General features: G+C 37.7%; 1 protein-coding gene across 5 annotated transcripts in view; it reads left to right on the top strand.

The window, feature by feature from the left end:
- The window catches only part of LOC131146769 (protein MICRORCHIDIA 6-like), a 63374-nt gene extending 44214 nt beyond the window's left edge, over window positions 1–19160 (top strand). For 3 of the 5 annotated variants that reach the window (XM_058096539.1, XM_058096541.1, XM_058096540.1), the window contains exons 18-21: window positions 16169–16248; window positions 16910–16952; window positions 18568–18666; window positions 18762–19160. In XM_058096539.1, coding sequence (XP_057952522.1) covers window positions 16169–16248; window positions 16910–16952; window positions 18568–18666; window positions 18762–18881 — 342 coding nt within the window. In that variant the 3' untranslated portion in view covers window positions 18882–19160. Of the gene's footprint in view, window positions 1–16168; window positions 16249–16909; window positions 16953–18567 lie in introns of all 5 variants that reach the window. The other 2 variants (XM_058096542.1, XM_058096544.1) reach the window with 1 other exon arrangement.
- The last annotated feature ends 4180 nt before the right edge of the window (window positions 19161–23340 follow it).

The following is a 23340-nucleotide window of genomic DNA, read 5'->3' as shown; positions in this document are numbered from 1 at the left end:
TTGAGTGAGGAAGCTGAACAAGCCTTTGGCAAGCTTAAGCACGCAATATCCACCACACAAGTTCTTGTCTTGGTAGATTTCAACAAGGTGTTCGTCATTGAGTTTGACGCATTAGGATTGATGCAGTTTTAATGTAAGACGGGTGCTTCATTGCTTTTACCACTTAGGTTCTTTCTCCATCCCACATCAACATGTCTGCTTATGACAAAGAGATGCTAGCCATTGTGCATAGATTTAAAAGAGGAGACCGTATTCAATTGGTTGGCATTTTCAAATCTGAATTGATTACAAGAGCCTGAAGTATTTTTTAAAGCAGCAAATCTCTTCCATGGAACAATAGAAGTCGGTCACTAAGTTGTTGGGCTACGACTGAGATTATTTACAAGAAAGGAGCTGAGAATGTGGTGGTAGATGCATTGTCACGACTTTGTGAACAAGTTGAACTTGCAGCTATTTCTGTGCCTGCATGTACTACTCTTGAACAAATCAGGAAGGAAATGGTGTCAAAATATGACTAGAGGTATTATCCAAGAGCTACAAGAAGAGCCCACTTTATTCTGTCTTACTTTTGAGACTCTTTGAACTTACTATATAAGAGGAGAATTTTATTAGTGCCTAATTCAGTCACAAGCAACAACGTAATTCATAAGCTTTGGCTAATTTGGAGGCAGGTCCCCTCAAATTGGTCAACCCTATTTTCTCTTTCTATTTTCCTTTCTTTCAATTTCCCCAATTTCTCTGTGATAAACCCCTAAAGTCTTATCATTTGGCATCAGCAGTTGCAGGTCACTCTGGTTTTCTTAGAACCTACTGTAAAGTGCAAGTCCAATTCTTTTGGACCTGTCAGATATGTTTATTAAAATATTAATGCTTATATAGACTCTGCAGTTCTAAAAAATGTTATACATAATGAATTGGCTAAGCATGTTGTTTCTCCTTCGGCTCCAGGTATTGATGCTACCCAATTTGTCTCTTCTACTGATGATTCTAATCTTTCTGGGCATAATTGTTCAGCTGTGACTCCCTTGGAACAGGTCCTAGCACAAGGGCTACAAACAGAGTTGCTAGTTCTTCAATTACTTAAGATGATTGTGTCCTAAGCCAATCAAATGTTTGTGGAGGTAAGGAGGATGGCAAGCCTCCAAAAGTCCAAGTTAAGCTTTGAGAGAAATAAATATTCTTTTGTTTCTTAATCACGCAGATAAACATTAGGAATTGGAAAATTAATAGGCTTAATGGCCTATACAAGAAAATAGAGGTGAATGGTCTAATCGAATCTAAGGCTCTCAGCATATTGGGTTGATGTAAAAGTAAGGTTAAATCAAGCATTTTTGCAAAGTAAAAAATACTTATACTATCTATAAAAGTTGGTGTCCCTAACAGCGACTGTATTGATGCTACTTATTGAATAACATGGTGTGTTCATGATCTTTTGCTTTACAACATCCTTGAATTATTGACAGTTTCTCAATTTATCTCTTTAAAAGTAAAGCCATGTAGTTTTCCCACCTTATGGAATACCTTTATCCATGCATCAAACCAAGTCAAGAACAGGAAAACCCTTTGGAAAGGCCTGTATGCACAAAGAATTGATGGTTATCCTTGCTGTCATCTGGGGGATTTTAACATGGTTAAGGATATTAGTGAGCGCTCTGCTACTATTTCTGCTGTGAGAGTGGCTGGGGGTTGAAGATTTCAAAGAATTCTTCTTCCAAACTGGTTTGGATGATGTCCATTTTATTGTCTCCTTCTATTCTTGGTCTAATAAAAGAGCTGAATATTTTATTGAAAAAAATTGGAAAGGCATTGATATCCCACACTTTTTAGATAGTTTTTCCTCATCTGATGGTGGCACTCCTCAGTTCTAGCTTGCTTTGGTACTCTTGAGAAGTTTGAGGGTGGAATCAGTTTCCCATTAGATTTTTTGAACTATGGTGGGCCTCTTACCCCTAGTTGTCAGAATCTGTATGGAATTATTGGTCTTCGTGCTCTATATCTAGCTCTCCTATGTTTTGCCATGAGCTTAAATGTCTTAAAGGGGTGTTAAAATCCTGGCACAAAGAATACTTCTCTAATATTAGGAATAGGATGGAGGAGGGAAATGATGGTGGGGAAATGGCTTAGCTGAATCTTTAAGAAGTTGAGACTCCAATAATTTTGTAAGCTAAACGAAAATGTGCTAATTGAATCTGAAAAAGGCCAAGGAAAGTATATTGACGCGAAGATAGGAAAAATTGGCTCAAGTTGTGGGACCTGAATACCAAACTCTTTTATTTTTAAGTTAATGCCAAGAACCCAAGGTCTCAAATGAAATCTATGATTAATATTTCTTCGGGTACTCATAATAAAGGTGTTACTCCTTGCAATCCTTGTTCCTTGAAAGGCTTATAAACTTGGTTTGAGTAGGAGAAAATTTGCTTGGCTGGACTGTTGGTAAGGACAAATAAAAAGGGCTATGTTCTGTGTCACTGATGATTGGGCCCCTGGGTCTGATGGTTTTAATGAAAAATTTACAAATGTTGTTGGGGTATAGTTGAACATGGTTGGAGGCTGAAGTGTCTTCTTTCACCTTCTTTCTTCTCTGACTCAAAACTCCAAAAGCCAGTCAATGCTACCTTGCTAGCTTTGGTGCCTAAAGCCGAGAACCCAGGAACTTCTTTTGATCATAGACCTGTGGCTGCTGCAACATCTTATACAGTTGCATGACTAAAATTTTGGCAAATAAGCTGCTGTATTGTTTGGGATTTCTGTGACTAATAATTAAAATGCTTTTATTAATCAACAAATCAAGCCTTAAGTTCCACTAGGTGGGGATGGTTATATGAATTTTTTTCCGCCAATTTACATGATCATGGCCAATTTCCTCAGACAAATTCAGGGCTCTTAAGTCCTTATATCTTATTCCAAGTTATTTTAGGTCTACCTCTACCCCTTTTACTACCTCTCACAATAACTCACTCATTCTTCTTCATTGATGCACTATTAGGCGTAAATTGCAGGTGCCTAAACCATCTAAGTCTTGCCTTCCTTGTCTTATTTTCCACAAGAGCTATGCCTAACTTACTGCAAATATGTTCATTCCAAGTTATCTTAATTAGAATGCTGATGCTTTTGGCTGAAGGGCTACTCCACTATTACTCTTTAAGACTTTGGGGCTAAGATTGCTTTAAAAGTGGATTTGAAGGCTTTAATTCAGTTGGCTGGAGTATAATAATAAATCTTATTGAGGCTTGATATCCATGCTGTCTTTACTTGGACTAAAGAATGCATACCAGCAGATGAGTATTTTTAGAAAAATTTGCAAGGAATGGGGGCCCAAATTCATCCTGTTTGTTTGTGATGTCATGGAGGTCCTCTCAAAATTGCATCAAAGGGCGAGCGATCTCAAGTGTTGCTGAAAACTCTGCAGAAATAGCATCTTTAACGTGAGTTTTATAGATGGCTTGTTTATATTCTCTCAGGGGACTTAAATTCTGCCAGACGTATAAAGGTTTTGTGTTGCATCTTTTCTACCTCCTCTCTAGGTTACCATCTAATCCTGTAAAGTCAACTCTTTATACCTCTGGTATTTCTGATTCTGAAAAATGTAATATTCTGCATCTTTTGAGTGTTTCTGAGTGTGTGCTGCCTGTGAAACACTTTGGCATTGCTTTGGTTGCTCAGAAAATTAGTATAAAGGGTTGTGAGCTACAAATTGAGAGAATTTCTTCTAGAATGTCTAACTAGATTCATAAGCACCTCTCTTATGCACAAAGACTGCAATTAATAAAATGTCTTGTTGAGTATTCAAGCCTACTGGGTTCCGGCCTTATCTCTCTCTATTGCAGTTATTAAAAGTGCTGAAAGACAGCTTAAATCCTGTCTCTTGAAAGGAAATGATTGGCATTACTTGGGCTCCAAGGTAGGCTTGGCCAGAGCTTGTAAAGCCTTCATCTGAAAAAAAAGAAGAAGGGGGGGGGGGGTGGGGTGGGTTGTGTTTTCTGTCTGATTGTTGTGGTTTATTTGTTATTCTAAAAGCTTCTTATGGGTCACTTGGATTCACTTTTACAAAATGAAGAGAGAGCATTTAGGCCATAAAGCCTCCTCCTAAAATGCTCTTGGATCCAGAAGAGACTATTAAAGATGAGGGATGTTGTGCACACCTGCTTTAAATATCTCACTGATGATTGGAGATCCACCTCTTTATTCTACAATAACCCATAAGGCTTTCGGGGGTATGCTTTGGTCCATCAATACAAACTGATCCTGGTATTCCAGTTGATGCTAAGGTTTCAAGCAAAGGATAGGCTTTGGCTTTGCCCAAGAAAAAAAAGAAGTAGAATTTCTGAAATTAAAGATTTCTTGCATATTATTTCCAATCCCTTTGCTTGTGACTCAATTTTATGGTATCTTGCCTCTTCAGGCTCCCTAACTTTCATCTTTGCTTGGGATCATATAAGGGAGAAGGGCCCTGCTGCAATTTGATTCAAGCTCAATATTCCTAACATAGTTATGTGGAGCAAGGTGTGTTTTGGGTTGTGATACGATTATGGGAATGGGGTACGCTACTTGAGAGGTATGTGCGGTTCATGGTTATGTAGGCTTAGTTGATATGGAATTTCAGATCGTGGTTCATATGAACCATGTATTTGGGTTGATCGAGATGTTATTTTGGATTGCAGTATGTTTGAATTGTTTACTTAGGATGGAATAAGGTAAGAATTTTCTTGTGTTCATTCTTGGAGGTGTAAGAGGAATTGGATGGGGATGTTTTGCATGGAGTTCTGCAAATTAGCGAAGGAAATTCGTCACAATTTTGACGGAGTAGGTGTTGCAAGCACTCTAGTGCCCAAATCATGGAGCAAAGTGGTGATGGAAGGAAAGATAGGCAAAGGCTGCTCAAGTAGTCCACAATTGAAAAAATTGTGTCTTAGTTGTGGGGCTGATATGCAATTAAAGGAATCAGGGGTGCCATTACTAGATTTCAACACCGCTCAATCAGAGGTGAATCATAGTAGTTAAAAGTGCGCCTCCTAGGTGCGAGGCACATAGAATTGAGGGTTGCAACGCCTCATCACAGGCGAGGCGCAGAGACTTGTAAAGAGTCGCAAGGAAGCGTTGTGACGCGCACTGATGCGCTAGGCGATGTGAGTCGCGCTTGGAACTTTTCAAACCTGTTGAATAAAGAATAGCTAGAGCAAAACGAGCCCTAGCCCTATTCAATTTGAACCAACAGGAGACCCAGAGCAAAGCGAGCCCTAGCCCTTATTCTTCGATCCTTCGAAGCCCCATGATCCTTCATGTGTTCGTCTTTGACCCTTCGCACCAGCAGGGGCTTCGTCAGTTCGTCTTCCACCTTTCGAACCAGCACGAGGCCTTCACAAGTTCGTCAAGAGCTTCGTGAGTTTGTTGTGGACCCTTTGAACCAGCAGGAGCTTCATTAGTTCGTCTTCCACACTTCGAACCAGCAGGAACCCTTTGCGAGTTTGTCAGGAGTTTGGTGACTTCATCGTTGACATTTCAAACCAACAGGAGTTCTTCGTTAGCTCGTCTTTAAGCCTTCGTGACTTCTTCTTCTTCTTCTTCTTCTTCTTTAGTTCTTCCGAATTTAGCTACTGTTAAATATATTATACATTGCTTTTGCACTTAGTATATCAGGTCTTAAATCTTAAATGGATTCTGAAAGTGGAAACTTTGCTTTTGCAAAGAAAGATCCTGCGTGGAAGTATGCACATTTGGATGATCAGAAAAATAGAAATAATTTGATTTGGAATTTTTGTGGCAAAGTCACAAGAGGAGGAAATTTTCAGTCAAAACAACATATTGTTGGAGGATTTCGAAATGGAAATGAATGCTCTAAGTGCCCTGCTCATGTACGTGAGGATAGTAGAGAGTATATGTTGAAGAAAGATACAGAGGAGGAGGAAAATGAGCTATTGCCTGACTTTGAAGACATAGATTGTTATGGTGAAGATGAAGATGATTAAGTTTAGGAAATTGACACTAGTGGCAAGAGAGTGCTTAGTGGTGGAAGTCAAAGTTCATACCAATCCACCTTGAAGAAACCAAAGCAGAAGGGGCCGATAGACTTGTTTTTCACTCTTGATCCAATCAAGCTCATCAATAAACGAGGCGTGCAAGAAAGAATTAAGAAAAAAGGCAATGACAAATTTTGCTAGGTGGATGTATGATGCTGGAATACCATTTAATGCTATACGTTTAGACAGCTTTGCAATGGCACTAGAATCGATTGGACAATATGGTCCTGGAATAAAGCCGCTTAGCTATCATGAAGTGAGAGTTCCTTTCCTAAAGAAGGAAGTTAGTCAAATTAAAGAGTTGATGAAGGTCCATAAGGAGGAATGGGAAAAATATGGATGCTTGATTATGTCTAATGCCTGGAGAGATTCGGTTGCTAATAAAGGACATAATCAACTTCGTAGTGAACTCTCCAAGGGGATTAGTGTTCTTCAAGTCTATTGATGCATCAAATATTGTCAAGAATGCAAATAGAATGTACAAATTACTTGATGAGATGGTGGAGGAAATTGGAAAATCAAATGTGTTTCAATTAGTAACTGATAATGCTTCAAACTATGTTGCAACAGGTAAAGACTTATTTCTAGAACTACATTCTATAGTGTTTACTGTCTATATTTTTTAGTTTGATATTTTAAGGGTTTGACTCCTTGATTTTTGAACAGGGAGATTGTTGGAAGCAAAGAGGCCACATTTATATTGGATACCGTGTGCTGTCCATTGCCTCGATTTAATATTGGAGGATATTGGGAAGATACCTTCAATTCATACAATTTTGAAAAGGGAAATATTTTTGAATGGTTATATTTATAACCGTGTTGGTGTGGTGAACTTGATGAGATAGTTCATTGGAGGAAAGGAGTTACTAAGCTTGCACTTACATGGTTTGCAACTGCCTTCATCACTCTTCGTTCAATCCACCTTCAAAAGAACAACTTGAGGAAGATGTTTACTCTGAAGATTGGACTACTACTGAATGAGCAAAGGAGGCAGTTGACAAAAGAGCAGCTAGTATTGTTTTGATGCATACCTTTTGGAGTTCCATCGTCTATGCTCTTAAGTTGACATGCCCCCTTGTCCGTGTACTCCGTTTGGTTGATGGGGAAAAGAAACCTGCAATGGGATACATTTATGAAGCAATGGATTGAGTTAAGGAAGTTATAGCTAAGGCTTTCGTTGAGAGAGGATAAATTCAAGGAGGCATTTGAAATCATTGATACGAGGTGGATCTGCCAACGCTATCAACCTTTGCATGCAATTGCACACTACTTGAACCCGAAATTTTTCTATTCAAACCCCCAGATTTTCCAAGATGAAAAAATTATGACGGGTTTGTACAAATGTATTGCAAGGTTAGTGCCAACCATTGAAATGCAAGATAAAGTTATAAATGAGGTGGGAATTTACACTAGCGCTAGTGGCCTCTTTGGAAATAATTTGGCACTAAGACAAAGGAAGATTAAAGCACTGGGTAAAGTGGCATTTTTACTACCTCTTTTTAAAATTATTTTTGCTATTTAGCTAGTAGGTATTCAATTAAAATTTATTTTATAATAGCGCAATGGTGGATGTTATTTGGATCATCGGCTTCAAACTTGCAAAAGTTTGATGTGAAAATCCTTAGCCTCACGTGTAGTGCTACCGGCTGCGAAGGAAATTGGAGCATATTCCAACATGTAAGTCATTAGTATATCGTGGATTGAAGAATCATTGTTTACTATATTACTTTAAACTTTTTGCAGCTTCATAGCAAAAGGAGAAATTGGCTAGCCTTGCAACGCTTGAATGATTTGGTATTTGTGAAATATAATCGAACTCTAAGGCATCGATACAACAAGCGTGACACCATTGATCCCATCCTTCTAAAGGACATTGATGATATTAATGAGTGGTTGATTGGTACGATGCATGGCGATTTTGATGAGGATGGTGAATTTGTGTTTGAAGATGATCTTTTGACTTGGGGTTATGTTGCTAGAACTGCTAGAGTAAATAACCCCACACATCACACTAGATCAAGAATTAGTGCAAATGTGTCATCACCGTCTAGAGGAAGAGCTTCATCTAGCAGTGCTAGGGGCCAGACCACAATTTTGGAACTTGTAGATGAGGATGAGATCCAAGTGGGTAATGTAGAGGAGACAAAAGAGGAAAAAGATGTTGGAGAAAAAAATATAATGATGAAGAGGAAGATGATGATATCTTGGCAGACTTAGTTGATGATGTGTGATGATTGATGATTGAAGAGGATTTTTTAGATTTTATACTTTGAAATCTTTTATTGTACTCTTTTCTTTTGATGTTGAACTATGTTGAATTGTTGATGTTTTTGGCCTTCATCTTGGCAATTTCATTAAATTTCCAATTTTGTTATTGAATGTTTTGGCATTTTAAATTCTAGTATTACTAGATATTCATATGTTCATTTATCAATTACCCCAAATAGGCATTTTACACCATTTTAATAATTGTGCGCCGCACTTTTGTGAGGCATGTGCCTTCGCCTTTCGCCTTGCGCCTCAGCTTCAAATGCCCTTTGCGCCTCGGCTTGCCTTGCGCCTTTGACTACTACGAGGTGAATGTCTATAAAGTGCAGGGAACTAGTGTTGCGGTTGCTGCTGCTATTCTTGTAGAGGTGGCCAGGGTAGCGAAAGGGGACGATGAGAGTATGAAATCTGGGCCTGGTCGTCTGGTACTTGTACTGGATTTGGGCCAAGTTTGTGAAGGTGGGGCTTCTTTCTTAACAAAGTTGGGCCTTTAATAGAATAGGTCCAGTGTTTTGACAAGAATTCTGTGGGCCTTTCTCTGGATTTGAAAGAAGTCTCTTATAAGCAGGGGCTTTCACAGTTAGGCTACATTTCTAACATGGCCCAGGGCAAGGATATGGATGTTCAGGACCTGCCCTTGCGCGACCCTGTTCCTGAACAGGTCCATTTTCCTAGCCAAAATTTACATACAGGAGTGGTGGGTATTCTGCAAGATGTTTTTGAAATACAAAATCTTTTCCTGCTCTCCAAAATAATAATAGAATGGATCAACTTTTAGAGTGTAATCAGGAAGATTTTAATTTGGTTTTAATTCAGTTTGTGTAGAAAGTGATGATAATAGTAGAAGTGTCAGATTAGCTGTTGATTTTGGTTTTGCAGGGGATTAGAGGCTGGTGTCGACAGGATTAATAAAAAAGAAGCTGGATTGGGAAGGAAATCTGGTGTTTCAGAATTTAATTCTGATAAGTCATAGGGTCCTAAGATGTATGCTTGTCGGAAAGCTGCAAGGATGGGTGTGGAAATGAAGATAAACTTATTACTTATAAAAAAAAAAGAAATTATTTGAAGCAGAAAGAGAGCATTCCGGTGAGATAAAGCCAAAGATTACAAGGAGAGATTCTGAAGGAGAGTTTAGCATTGTGGAAGATACACTTGCTAATGAAGGATCTAGCAAGTGATGGAGTAAGCAAAGGAAAGGAAGCTAACAAATTGGGAGTTTCATCGGATAATGATAGTGATGACATCAGCAAGTTTAACTGTGGTGGTGGTTTGCTGTTGGATGAGATTTGGGAACAATATGGATATGTTTCTGATTCCTGTGATGTTCTTAGGGATCTATCATATGTACATTCTTCCCTGATGGAAAGATTGGAGGGGGTTCCTTTTTTTGAGGACGATGGGTTGGATAATGAAATACAGTGCAATGATGAAATTTTATGTACTCCAGTGGAGGTGATTTGTGGGAAGGACCTAGAAGCCCAAGATATGATGGATAAATTGAATTTAAAAATGTGTGATGCTGGTGGAATTGAAATGTGCTTTGATGGGGGTAATTATAAGGCGAAGAAAGGTCAGAGGGAGCTTGCTAATTTAAAGTGCTTGGTGAATTGTGACGCAAAGGGATTGAAAAGGGGTTTTCTTGGTTAGGAATACCTTTCGGTTACCTTTTTTTTTATTTTGTTTTTTGAATTTTTTTTTTTTTCAGGTGGACCTCTGGTCTCCTTAGGTTGTAGGGTCCTCAAACAAAATTCCTGTCACTCAAACTACTCTCTCTCTCTTTCTCTCTCTATGTGCGAATCCATCCACCATTGCAGTGGCGAAAAGGCCTCTTTTTTCTGTGTCCATTGTAGGCTTCACAGCAGCAGGAACCCCTCTTCTTTCTCTCAATGAAGGCTTCACAGCAGCAGGAATTCTCTTTCTCTCACTCCTTGAAGGCTTCATTGCCAAAGGAAGCTCTTTTCTCTCTCTCCCTGGTAGGCTTCCCAGCAGTAGAGAATGTTTCTGCATGATTTTTGAAATTATTGAACATTTTTGTTTGATTTTTTATTTGAAAATTATGAACAAATCTGGGTCACCATTTTTTTTGGATTTGGACCCCAACCCCCATAGATCCAGGGCACTATTGACCCAGGGAATGGTACGTGCAATCCAGATTTCTGTATGGAGAGGGAAGGGGGGAGCAACCCAGGTATCTATGATTTCTAGGCATGCCTTCTTTCGTTGGTTGGTTCTCTCGAACAGATTATCACTCTTAACAGACTGCAGGTCTTGAAAAGAGTTAACACTGCCTCTTATATTTTTTGTCATATCCTTGTGGATGAAACGACGACAACAACAACAACAAAGTTTAAGTCCCACTAGGTGCGGTAGGCTACATGAATCATTTCCGCCAATTCACATGATCAAAAACATTTTACTCTATTAGATGAAGGGCTTTTAAATCCTTCCTCACTACCCCATTCCGAGTTATTTTAGGCCTATCCCTACCCCTTTTCATGCCAGACACAATAACTAACTCACTCCTCCTTACAGGTGCTCTACTAGGCCTGCGTTTCAAATGCCCAAAACATCTAAGCTGCCTGTCCCTTATATTGTTTTCAACCAGTGCTATGCCTAAATTATCACGTATATGTTCTTTTCTTTATCTTTTAATGTTAAATCATTCATTGATCTTTTATTATTATTACCCTTGTGGATGAAAGTGATCATTTATTCTTTTTTATGTTTTGTTACCTAGAACACCCTATGCGATATATAACTACTTGGCTGTGCTGCTTTCAATATATATATATATATATATATATATTGTCCTGAAAGGCGTCTAGGGGCGACTATCCTGTATTGGGTGTTGAATTTCCATCCGCAATAATATAATATGATTATTTTTAATTAAAAAGAATAATATTATATTATTTATACTAATAAAAATATTTAACAAGTTAATTAAAAATAACAATTGACGTAATTATTAATTAAATTTTTAATTAGAAGACATTGCTATTTTAAAGCTAAAATATATTAGAAAATATCATATATGACTTTATTATGCATTATAACATATAAATTATTGATGAAATATAATTCAATTTTTGAATGAATGAAAATGACCATCTACTGATTTAAATTAACATTAAATAAATTACTAATTTAAATATAAATTAGTGTGATAATTAATATGTAATAATAACAATATTTTTGTTAATTTAAAAAATGATAATATTGTATTATTTTGCTGACTAGAAAATATTTAAATTAACATAATCATATATTATTTTATTATGTGTTATGACATATTGGTTATTAATGGAATATAATTCAATCATGTTTAGGGGTGGGAGGGCTTTAAAGCGATGAAAAAAATTAAAGTTTGTAAAAGTTAATAGAATGGAATAAAGAGGTGTTTGGAAATGTTAGAGATAAATAAAATAATATTGTTTATGAGATCATCAGGTGGGTAGGTTGGAGGAGTGGAGTTTGTTGGGTGAGTAGGATAGAGTTAGAGGAGAAATTTCATCTTTGTAATGAGATAGAGGTGCTCTTGTTGATTGTAGAGGGGAGTTAGCGTCAAAAATCAAATAAATGGGTGAAAGAAGGGGATTGTAATCCTTCTTTGTTTCATAGGATGGCTAATGAATGGTAGGAGAAGCAAAAGTCATATTAAGGTGCCCAAGTTAGAATCAGGGAGAGTAGTGAGGGATGAACAAATTGGGGACAAGATAACGCATTCTTATCAGTTGTTATGTATTGATGTTTGTAGGTATAGGTTGATGGTGGAGGGTATTGATTGGAATCCCAAAGGGGAGGATATTGCTAGTTGGTTAGAGCAGCCTTTCAAATTAGAGAAAGTTTAGATGACTCTGTTTGAAATGGATAGGGATAAAGCATTAGGTCCTGATGATATTAAGATGGACTTTTTAAAGATAGTTGGGTGGTGGTGTTGTATGATACCATGAGGTTTTTTGGGGAATTTCGTTGTAATGGGATGGTGGGAAATAGAGTGAACTCGGCCTTTATTGCCCTTAATCCTATGAAGTTGAGGTTGGGAGTGAAGGGCCTCATGCCTATTAGTTTGGTAGCGATTACAAGGTTTTAAGTTTTAACCAAGATGATGTGGATTTGGGGAATGTGGTGATGATGGCTCAATCTTTTATTAGAAAAGGCCTATGACATGGTGAATTGGGGCATCATAGATAATGGGATGCTAAAGAATGGCGTCAGGATAGTATGGAGGAATTGGATAGAAGGGTGCCTTAGTTGTATTAATATGTCGGCGATTGTTAATGGTCAGCCTAGGGACTTGTCAGGGGCTAAGGTTGGGGGATCATTTGTCTCTGTTTTTGTTTACATGCTCAGCATGTTGGGGTGATCAAGGGTTTGTAGGGTGGAAGGAGGTGGATGTATCTCATCTTCAGTTTGTGGATGAGACTATTTTCTTGATGGAGAATGATGTTGGAGAATTTCGTAAGATCCTTATTTTGTTCATATTTTTTTGAGAAGGTTTTGAGGTTAAAGATAGATTTATCCAAAAGTGAAGTGTGGCAGAGACTTGGGATAATTAGATGGTCTTAGGACTTTGGTTAGTTGTGATTCTTTGGCGTGACCTTTATTGTATCTAAGCCTTCCTTTAGGAGGTAATCCTTTGCATTTAGCTTTTTGGATTCGGTGGTTGGGAGAGTGGGGGACTGGGGAGGAGACTAGAAGGTTGGAAGTGGGCTTATTTATCATTGGGGAGGAGGGGGTGTGGTTACAATTACTCTCATAGGAATTTTACTCTAAAAACATTCCTATTTATATTTTATCTATTCTTAGAATACCTGCAAGTGTGACACGGACTTCCAAGAGAACTATGAGAGTTATTTTGGTCTGGTTTTGAGGAGAATAAGAGGTATTACCTTGTTAGTTGGGATGTGGTTAGGAGACCCAAATTTGAGGGGGCATTGTGGTAACGAGTTATTAGAAGAAAGATATGAGCTTTAGCTTTTTGGGCTTTGTTGTTTGGTCACTCCGCAGGTTGTTTGAACCATTCAAATCTTTTGTGCCAGGGTTTTTACAACTTTCTCCGTTTCTGTATCTAGCATTTTTTTGCCTTTCTGGCCTGCATTTTTCCATGCAGTGCTTTCAATTGTTTCCATTTTAGGGTTTGGCCCCTTTTTCTTTTTTGGACGATTCATGTTATTTGCTTGAGTTTTATATGATCCCATCCTAATGATTCAAGCTTAAACTGAGAAAAGATACATGTTTCGGGGCATTTCAATCTGAATCTAAAATGATTTTTTAAAAACTATGTCTTAGGTTCTAGGATAATTAAAAAAACATTTTTAATTCAGGACATTAGCACTTGCTATACGTGTTTTTGTCTTAACTCTGCACTGAAAAAAAAAAAGGCGGTTCTTTGTTCTTGCACTCTTTATCTCCTGTGTGCCTTCCTTCGTCCAGGGATCTGGTTGAAGGGAGGTATTGAGGAGAATCTCCTCAAGTTGGTGCAGATTGGAAGAAAGACTTTTGATGTGCATTTGGAAAATGTTGGGGAAGGGGGTTTCACTCATTTGGAGGAGAGATTCTGAGTCAGGAATAGGTGGATCAGGATCACCTTTAAGCCGCAAGATTGGTGTGTGATTTTCTCCCTTAATTTACAGCTTGGAGCATTTCTCTCGTCACAAAACATTTGGTAGATTGCTTTTCTGTGTGGCTAGTAGATCGAATTGCAAAGGAAAATTCTTGGAAGTGGGAGCTCAGTTGAACAACAAAAGAAATTCTATATTTGTTCTAGGTGGGTTGAAAGGGGAAAATTGGCAAAGGCTTCATTGAAGCCTTGGAGTTGGTGGGAGGTAAGCACAAGATCCCTAATCCCATGGTAGAGGTTGGGGAGGAGTCTGTTCAACCAAACAGTTATTAGTGTTGGAAATGCTATGGTGAGAGAATTGTTGCCAAAAGTCCAGCAAGGTGGGTGGCATTGCAGCAACTGTGGAGTTATGATGTGATCTCCGGTGAGTATGGTGGAGGCAGACGGTCCAATCGACATCACTTCAGATAGGGTTTGCAATGTGGAGAGGGCTGAGGGTTGGGAGCCCAAGAATAAAGGAGTAAGCTTAGGGTTGGGTGGGGCAGTGATTATACACATTACTTTGAATTTTTATCAGCTGTTGGGTGATATTGGGCTTGATCCAAATGTATTTTAGGGGCAGCTGATTCCAACTAACTTGTTTTCTCCGGAGCAGGCCCAAGACATGTGAGGCTTCACAAAGTCCTTTTGTCAGATATCAGCCCCACATATGTTGAATAGAAAAGGTATGCTGCTAGCAGACTCAGAAGGAACTTCGCTTGGATGGAGGCATAATCAAGGCTAGGAAGGGGCAATGGGAATTGATTAATTTGTAATGTTCCATCAGTTACGATGGGGAAGGTTTGAAAAAATGTTCTCTTAAAGTAGTGTTTTGTTTAGGCATAGGTAGGGTCTTTGGTGGAGGGTAATAGTGGTTTGGATTGAGGGCAGTTTTGATTTGGGGAGGTCTTTAATTTTTGTTTTTATTTTCTTTGAGGATTCCTTATTCTCTATTGCTTGTTTCTCTCTCTCTCTCTCTCTCTTAATATATATTTTTCTATTGTCTTAAAAAAAAAAGCTCGTTACCTTTCAGCTTCTTGAGCTATTTCATGTAAAATGCTGTATATTTATGTGATACATGCATTCCTTCTAACCTGATACAGTGTGTATGCCCACAAACTTTCTAGACCAAGAGGTTGGCCGGTTTACTTTTCTACAAGGTCGTGTTAAATTTGTCATTACGAAGATTGGGCCCTTTATGAACCAATCTGTTCATGTGTTGCCATCTGTCTTACTCCTGCAATCATCATTTAATGTTGCACCTATGGGGAGACTTTTCTATTGTTGCTGTGTTGGTTTGCAAGTCATGTCTCAGCTAACTCTTTTATCTAGACTCTGGTGGACCTTTGAGTAGAATACATTTTTTAGGCCTTTTCATTTATGACTCATCATCCACCAACGACAACATATATGTGCAATTTGTTTCTAACTGTCCAGATTGCTTATCATTTCGACACCATGAAGTTATCTTTACAAGTTCATTAGTATGCATGAGTCATAGATGTACCCAGAAGAGGAAAACTTCACCTGTATCATATTAAATAATGTCAACACTAAAGCTTCTCTTGCCATCTTACTCTCTGCTATTGCCATACACAATGCAGGTCTGCGTAAATGTAGAAAAAAAAAATGTCAGGCCTAGTGCACAGGGATCCTGTGCCATCAGGAGTCTGGGGAGAGCATCATCTACTCAGTCTTACCTCCACTCTTGGAGAGACTAAGTCTGAATCTTTATCAGAATTACGAGGCAATCAAAATTATGTGTTGATAGCTTGTCTTGTTACTTCTGGATATACTAGCTCAGAATGTTAGTTCAAATTGGAATTTTTTTATTATTTGGAAAAGCACTGCAACAGAATGCCTCTATTTAAAAAATAATCAAACCTTATAAAGAAAAATCCACCAAAAATAGAAACTGGAGTTGTCAATTTGTTCTGTAAGAAAATTTCTTTTGCTTATCACCTTTCTACATTTTTTTCCTCTGTTCATTACTCGTCGTCTTGCGGTCTTTGTGTCCTGGTCATTATCTTCACTACTTGCCTATTTTTTCGCTGTATTATTTTTGAGCCAAATTTTTCTGTGTACTATTGTCTTGTAAAGAATTGTGGCATACTGACTCTCCCAGTTTACACATTTTCTCATTTTTTCATCCATTGGTTTAAGTTTCTAGTTTCAACATACTGTAGTCATCTTATTTTAAGTTTCTAGTTTCAACATATTGTAGTCATATTATATTCTAAAAGAGGGTGAATTGCTAACATATTTCATGCTCTGTCTGTAGTCTTGTAATACCACTGCAAAACAGGTGAATGATCAAGAGGCCGCAAACTTGATGCAAGAAAATAAGAGGCTTCATTTCCAGTGAGTAAATTACTATTATGATTTTGCATGGGTATTTATTGTCACCCCTAACAATATTCTGTATGAATTGTATGAGGAACTCTAGGTGGTGTTTTGGCGTGTTTGAATGAGATTTTTCTTTTCCAATTAAAAGATGACTGGCTACCTCTTCCAGAGGTGGAACATTAAAAGAATGCTTGCAACAAGGAAGAGCATCTACTCTCCTTTCCTGGCAAGCCAATTTCAGCACAGATTAATGACAGCTATCTAATACTTGTATTGTGCAAGCGATGAGAATGGGTAGGGTGCAGTAGGGTCATTTATCAAAAACCTGTGGGCTCTGTGATGGGCTAGGAATTTAGATAGAAACCCCATAAGGTGCCCAAACCTGAGCATATAACTTTTGGTAATATTTTCAAAGATTATATATCAACAAAGCATCATATTTATTTTCATGCCTTTGATTTTTAAAATTTATGATTTTTGAAAGGATTTGATTGTAAAAATGCTTAATATTTTGGGCTTTGAATTGGGCTCATGCATTTCCTAGATATAGCTTATTGGGTCTAGGTCTAGTACTGGTTCGATTGTCTGGCCAAGGCAAATTTCATGGGTATCCCAAGATTATGCATCATACTCTGTCAAAGTCCTCATTAATATATTATTATTATTATTTTTGCAGATGCTCGGAATATGAGAAGAGAGAGAAAGAACTGTGTCTCAAGGTATTAAAATGCAACGAAAAAAATTACTTTGCAGTTCTTTGAAGCTGGTGTTAATTTTTATGCTGCAAGATTTAACATTGTATGTGGAAATTGTGCTCTTCATTGCTTGCTATTTGTGCCCCTGGTTGTGGAATGGCTTTATGCCATGGTGATGTGTTTCTGAAGCTGAGAAACAATTATCCTAGGAAACTACTTTTTGACACCTTCAGAGGACACCCTAGAAATCTCAACTACTTTTTTGTTTCACGTGTAAACTGTTCCACTATGTTTTGATTGGTTAGGCATGTGAAATATGTGAAATTGAAATATGGGGTTTTGGGCAATATTTAACATTTCTGCCTAATTTGCCTAAAAAAATTTGGGGAAGATTTAGGAAAGGAGCATTTAGTGTTCTTTTCCGCCGGCAAGTACAAACCCTTGATGGAACTCAATTCCATGATTTCAAGCACATGAAATTGTCACAAAACAAGAAAGTTGCTTGGCTGGAACTTACTTTCCATCACTGTTGTCAAGGCCTGATGTTGGCCCACAACCTAACAGCTTAAGTGTTTAGGTAAAGTGGTAACCTGCCATCATATCAGAGCTGCTGGTTACCAAGAGGTAGGAGGTCCTGTGTTCTTGTCTTGTTGCCTCCGTTTATTATTTGTTTGTTAAGAATTATCTTATTCCCTATAATGGGTGCTGTTTATAGTTTGTTTATCTCTCCATGTGCTGTCAGGCTGCACCTGTGGGGGAGTGTTATGGCCTGATATGCATTGTTGGCCCACAACCTAAGAACTTTAGCTTTTAAGTGAAAGTGGTAGTATTCTAACGATTCTCCCTGGACAAAAATTGGCCTATGGAAATATTTCTCAAGCATCCCTAAACTATGATTCCTCTGATTCTGTTATGCCTTTGTTATAGATGACCTTTTTTTGCTTTTTATGTTTTTGTCCAATCCAGCTGATTGCCAAGAATAGTAGGTAAAAGAAGATTAAAAAAAATTGAATCTTTTTCTGTTTTTTTTTTTTTTGGTTTTTCCTATAAACGGGAAAAAAATAATAAAGAAATAGAACTCACCTCAGTATGGATTTCGCTTGGCTTTGTGGATTTTTCTTTATTGGATCTGAAGGAATGAGTTGTATTCCAAATGTTAATTTGTTGATTTTCCTGTGTTATTCTTGGTAACTGAATAGAGTGTAAATTTTGTTTCTGATTCCAAATTCATAATTCTGCTTTATCTTGTCTGTCTGCATGTGCCTTCCACTTTGTAATTGCATTTGTGCATATTCAACTGAAGCACCATTTTGTTTGGTTTTACAAGCATTGTAACGGTTGCCATTGTTTAGGAAATAGAAGAAGATAGGAATATTGCAATTTAAGATTCTGCTAAGTTATTTTTACAAGAAGCAAGATTTGATTTTGGTACTTGCACCCAATAAATCTGAGTTATTTATCTCATTCCCTAATGCTTTCCATGTGCTACTTACCCCAATAAATCTAAAAAAAAATGATCTGTGCTAAACCAGTTTAAACTAGAAACTGCTTGGTACCAATCTCATCACGCATTCAAAAGAGGAGTGATGTCATTTTTTTTGTTGTTTTGAATTTCAAATCTTATTATTTGCACGTGCAGGTGACTAGGCTTAGAAGTGAACTGGGAAAGGTCCAACGTGAACATGCTCGATTGTTGGCTGAATTGCAGTCCTTGGATGCAGTCAAGGCTGAAAAGAATGTAAATGTGTAGATTTTTTTTTTGTTGTTGTAAATGTGTAATTCTGTTTGTTATCATGCTTCAATATTTCCCTTTTACAACATACTGTTTCATAGGTTGGCTTTCAACGTTACGTACTTGAGGTGGACAAGAACATAAGTGAAACCCCAGCCTGTCTTCCTTCCCCTTTTCTCTGTGTGAAGGAGGTTGCTTCTAGGAGGTTAGGTTTTAATTGATTGAATATCTGAAAAAAGAAAACATGATTCTCATGTTCCTCCACCATATCAGGGGTAGGGGGAGGGCATGAATTTCTTGTGAAAAACGGGATTCAAGTGTTAGAAGGTTTTTTTTTTATTTCCTCATTCTTTTTTGTAAAGCTAATGGATGCAATCTGATACGATGATTTTCGACCGTAGCCTTGTAAAATGTTGATGCAGAATTGCATGAGACCTGATAAAATGTTTGAATACACGGTACTTTGCTATTGGAAAACAAGCTAATTGCTGCTTGCATAATGTCTTATGTTTGGTTTACAGAATACTTGAGATAGAATTCAATGTCTAATGAAAATTATATAGAAATGTAAAAGTTTAGATACATATCAATCATTCAAAATCTTGTGTTATTTTTTCAAAAATAGAATAGGTTAGGAGCATAGATTTTCCCTCCTTTGGAAAATGTTGTTTAGCTTGGGATTGTGCTGGTCATGTTTATGTGCTAAGCAGTGAAGGTAGCGCCGTCGTTTTAGAAAAACTTGTCACAGGAAAAAATCTCATTATAAAATGAGAAAACTCCATATAGATCTCAACCACTTTGTGCTAAGAAAAGATTCTCTTGTACAAAATATGCAGTTTTAGAGACTGAAGGTTTCCCTAGAATAATTCTTAGCCACTCTTTGATCTCTTGATATTCTAAGCAGATTAGAGTTGATAAGAAAAAATAAGAAAGGAAATTTTATATTGCCTCTTTGTTACTTGGACTAAAATAATTGCATGTATATGATAACCGTGGGCGTTGAATGTGCCTAGGGAAAGGAATATTAGGGACTCAAAAAGACTAAATGAACCTTGAAACTGTACTTGTGAGTATGAGCTTTGTAAATAATAAACTTGAATTCATGATTAGTGGTTAGAGCTTGAACTAATGGATATTCCTTGTCAATCATGACCATGAATCAATCAATAATATGGTTGTGAACTAATAATCGACCAAGTTATAGATCAGGTAAGAGCCCTTATCAATCATGACCGATTAACCAAGAGTGCTTTAGCTTATGCCGCATAACCTTTCATAAGGTGTGAAGTGTCTGGTCCATGATATTACATATTAGGGTCTGGTTATCTGTTTCATGAGTTTGATTATCTTCATATTGTGGGATTATGTGAACCGTGGATAAAAGATGATGCCGACCAATACCGAAAAAATTGAGGCACTAGAGGAACAAGCTGATTTAATAAATCATTTGGTGTTGAAGATGGCTAAACTTATTAAAAATGTTGATGTATTGAAGGGATCACAAATAAATCAACATGATTCCATTGGTGATGCTGAGGAGTTGGAGAACTTATTTGACATGGATCAATACTTTTATGTGAGGAGGATTGACTTAGAGGAAGCATAAATATTTGTAGCTATAATGTACTAAGTTGTGGTGATGTACGAGTCTAATGAGAATCAAATTGGATGGTGTGTAATTGTTTATTGGGAAGATTTGAGGTGATCTTGAGGCCCAATTATTTCTTGAGAATGTTAAGTACAATACTCGTTGCAAAATGTGAGAACTTAATCACGCTTATATAATTGTTGAGTTTGTAAAGTAATTCTCTACTTTGATGTTGGATAAACGGGGCATGTAAGAGAAAGATGAGTTGTTTTTTTTTCTTGAGGGATTACTATGGATAGGAGTAACGCTTCATTAATAAACAGTTCAAGACTTGCCTACTGCACAAGCAATTGTGGAACACTTAGGGGTGGAAAAAAGGTTCACGGGCTAGGTTCGGGCGGGTCGTAAATGGGTAGAGGCTAAACAGGTCACAACCATGTAAACTCTAGTCAGCCCGTTTAATAAATGGACGGGTCACGAGTTGCTAGTTTTTTTTTAAAAAAATTATATATTTTAATTTTTTAAATTTATTTTTTGAAGAAAAGTACCTTTAATATTTATTAAATCTTTTAAAAAACATAAAATGTAAAAAAAAATTTTTTTTTTGCACATCTCAAGTAAGATTGGGAGAGTTAAGAGACTCACAGAGGGAGATTGTTGATTGAGAGCGAGAGCATAGACTCGAGAGGGAGGGGGAGATTGAGGGTGAGATCGTGAGAGGGAGACTAAAAGTGAGATGGACAGAGGCGACTGGTGGGAGGATCTGCAGAGGTCCAAAAGGAGAGCAGAGGCGAGAGGTAAGAGGATTTGCAGTCTGCGAGGCTGGACTCTTGAGAGATGGCAATGGCGTGCAGTGACGGCGTGTGGGTGCGTCGTGCTAGTGTTGCGGTGCTGGGCTGCCTAGAAGAGCAAGATCGAAGATGGCGTATTGGCGTGGGGTGTGGGCGGCGTGCTGGGTAGAGGGCAATGGGTGTGGGTAAGAAATTAGAGTTACTTGTTTAAATGTGTATATATAGGCAAGTAAACAGGTCGCTCGACAGGTGACCTGACCCGAACCTAGCTAACCTGTTTAATAAATGGGTCGGGTTAGGGTTAACTTGTTTATAAACGGGTTGACTTGTATTAAACTCTAACTCGTTTTAAATGGGCGGGTTGCGAGTCACCTGTCGGATTTTGATACATTTTGCCACCCCTAGGAACACTTGGTTGACTATGTTGGAGAGTATTTAACAGTGTCTAAAAGAAGTGACATGAGTGGAAATAGTTGAAAGTCTTTCAAGAAGGGAAAACCCAAAAGTGGAGGGGCCCACACCAAGGTATCAACTTTAAAGGAAGTTTTGTTGTGTGATCGTTGAAAACATCCAATGGTAAGGATAAGATGACCTGCATAGAGTTCCTAATTACCCTCACAAGTTAGCGCTCAATGCCTTGTAAGCTTCTATTGTGAAGGGGGCACTAAAGATAATGATGAGAAGAAGACCCCAAGGATGGGTGCAATGTGGTTACTCATGTGTTAGAGAGGCAAACAAACGAACCAAAAGTTACCTATAAATAAGGTTTAATGTTTTTTGATTTGTAGATTAATGGGAAGAATATTGCTATAGTGGATAGGGCTACCCATAATTTTGTCTCATGGATAGAAATGTAGAGACTTAACTTGAACTTGGACAAGGACTCAAGATGCATGAAAGTCGTTAACTTCGCAACTCAACCGGCTCTAGGAGTAGCCAAGCAAGTGATTCGAAGCTTGGAGAGTGGGTTGGATATGCAAATTTTACAGCTGTGTTGATGGATGATTTATAAATGACACTTGGTATGGAATTCTTAAGGGAGACTAAGACGACACCAATGTTGCTTACCAATTCCCTTCGTTTGAAGGTAGACCATTCTTGAATGGTGCAAATTGTTGTGAAGAAAGGAGACAAAGAGAAGTTCCTTCTCTCAACCATGCAACTCATGAAAGGATAGAAGGGGTGAGTCTGTATTTATTACCATATTTATAGTAAATGAAGAAGTAAGCTAATAGTGGGTGCCTACTATCATCCAAGATGTGTTAGGTATAGTTGTGATGCCAAACAAGCTACTTCACAAGCTACGTCCTCGACGAGGTGTGCAGCATGGGTTCAAGTTGTTACCAAGGGTGAAGCCTTACTGCTAAGGGTGATTATCAAATAACACCTCTAGAGTTAGCAGAGTTAAGGAAGTAACTTGATGAGTTATTGGAAGTGATCAAAACACTAGTTTTGTAGAGGAAACATTATATGAGCATGAAGATGTGTGTTGATTACTGTGCGCTCAATGAAGTAGCTATGCATAATTAGTATCTCATTTCACTAATTTTTGATTTGTTTGGTTAGCTAAGTCATGCCAAGTACTTCACAACAATTGACTATAAAGTAAGGATAACAGATGTTGATGAATCAAAAACTACTTGTGTGATGTGGTGCACCATGTATGGATTCTTGCTAATACCCTTTGGGTTGACGAATGTGTTGGTGACATTTTGTACACGGGTGAACCATGTGTTTCATGAGTGCCTTGACAACTTTATTGCCGTCGGCATTAAATTTTGTCCATTATAGGACATGATGAGAATGGAATGGAGGGATCAATGTGACAATGCAGAGTTGCCACCTTCTCTTTTGAGGAAGTAAAAAAAAAATGAGGGAAACTAATAATCGACGAGCAAGATCCCTATGATCTATGTACTGATAGATGGGTTCGGAAGTTTGATTATGTGTAAGGAATGTGTTAGGAACCTTACAACATTTATTTTAAGAACGATTTCCATCATCAATTGAAGGTTTGTCCTACATTCAAGATAAGGAAGCAACAAAGGATGAGAAGATGGAAATATCCCCATGTGCATTCAAATCAAGAAATTTAAATGGATCATTCAAAAAAAAAAAAGTGGAATGGGTTTGTTCTCTTTTGATTTCATAAATCAACATCAATAATGATGTGATTTGGGATGAAAATGTCAACTCATATCCTTATAGAATCTTGTATTTCAAAGAAAAGGATTAAAAAAGAGAATAAATGTGGACTTGAAATTCTTAGAAGATAAGGCAAGTACTTGATTTGAAAATTTT

The sequence above is a fragment of the Malania oleifera genome, chromosome 13 (assembly GCF_029873635.1).
Source record: "Malania oleifera isolate guangnan ecotype guangnan chromosome 13, ASM2987363v1, whole genome shotgun sequence".
NCBI classification, from domain to species: domain Eukaryota; kingdom Viridiplantae; phylum Streptophyta; class Magnoliopsida; order Santalales; family Ximeniaceae; genus Malania; species Malania oleifera.
This window is presented reverse-complemented; position numbering and strand designations above follow the sequence as displayed.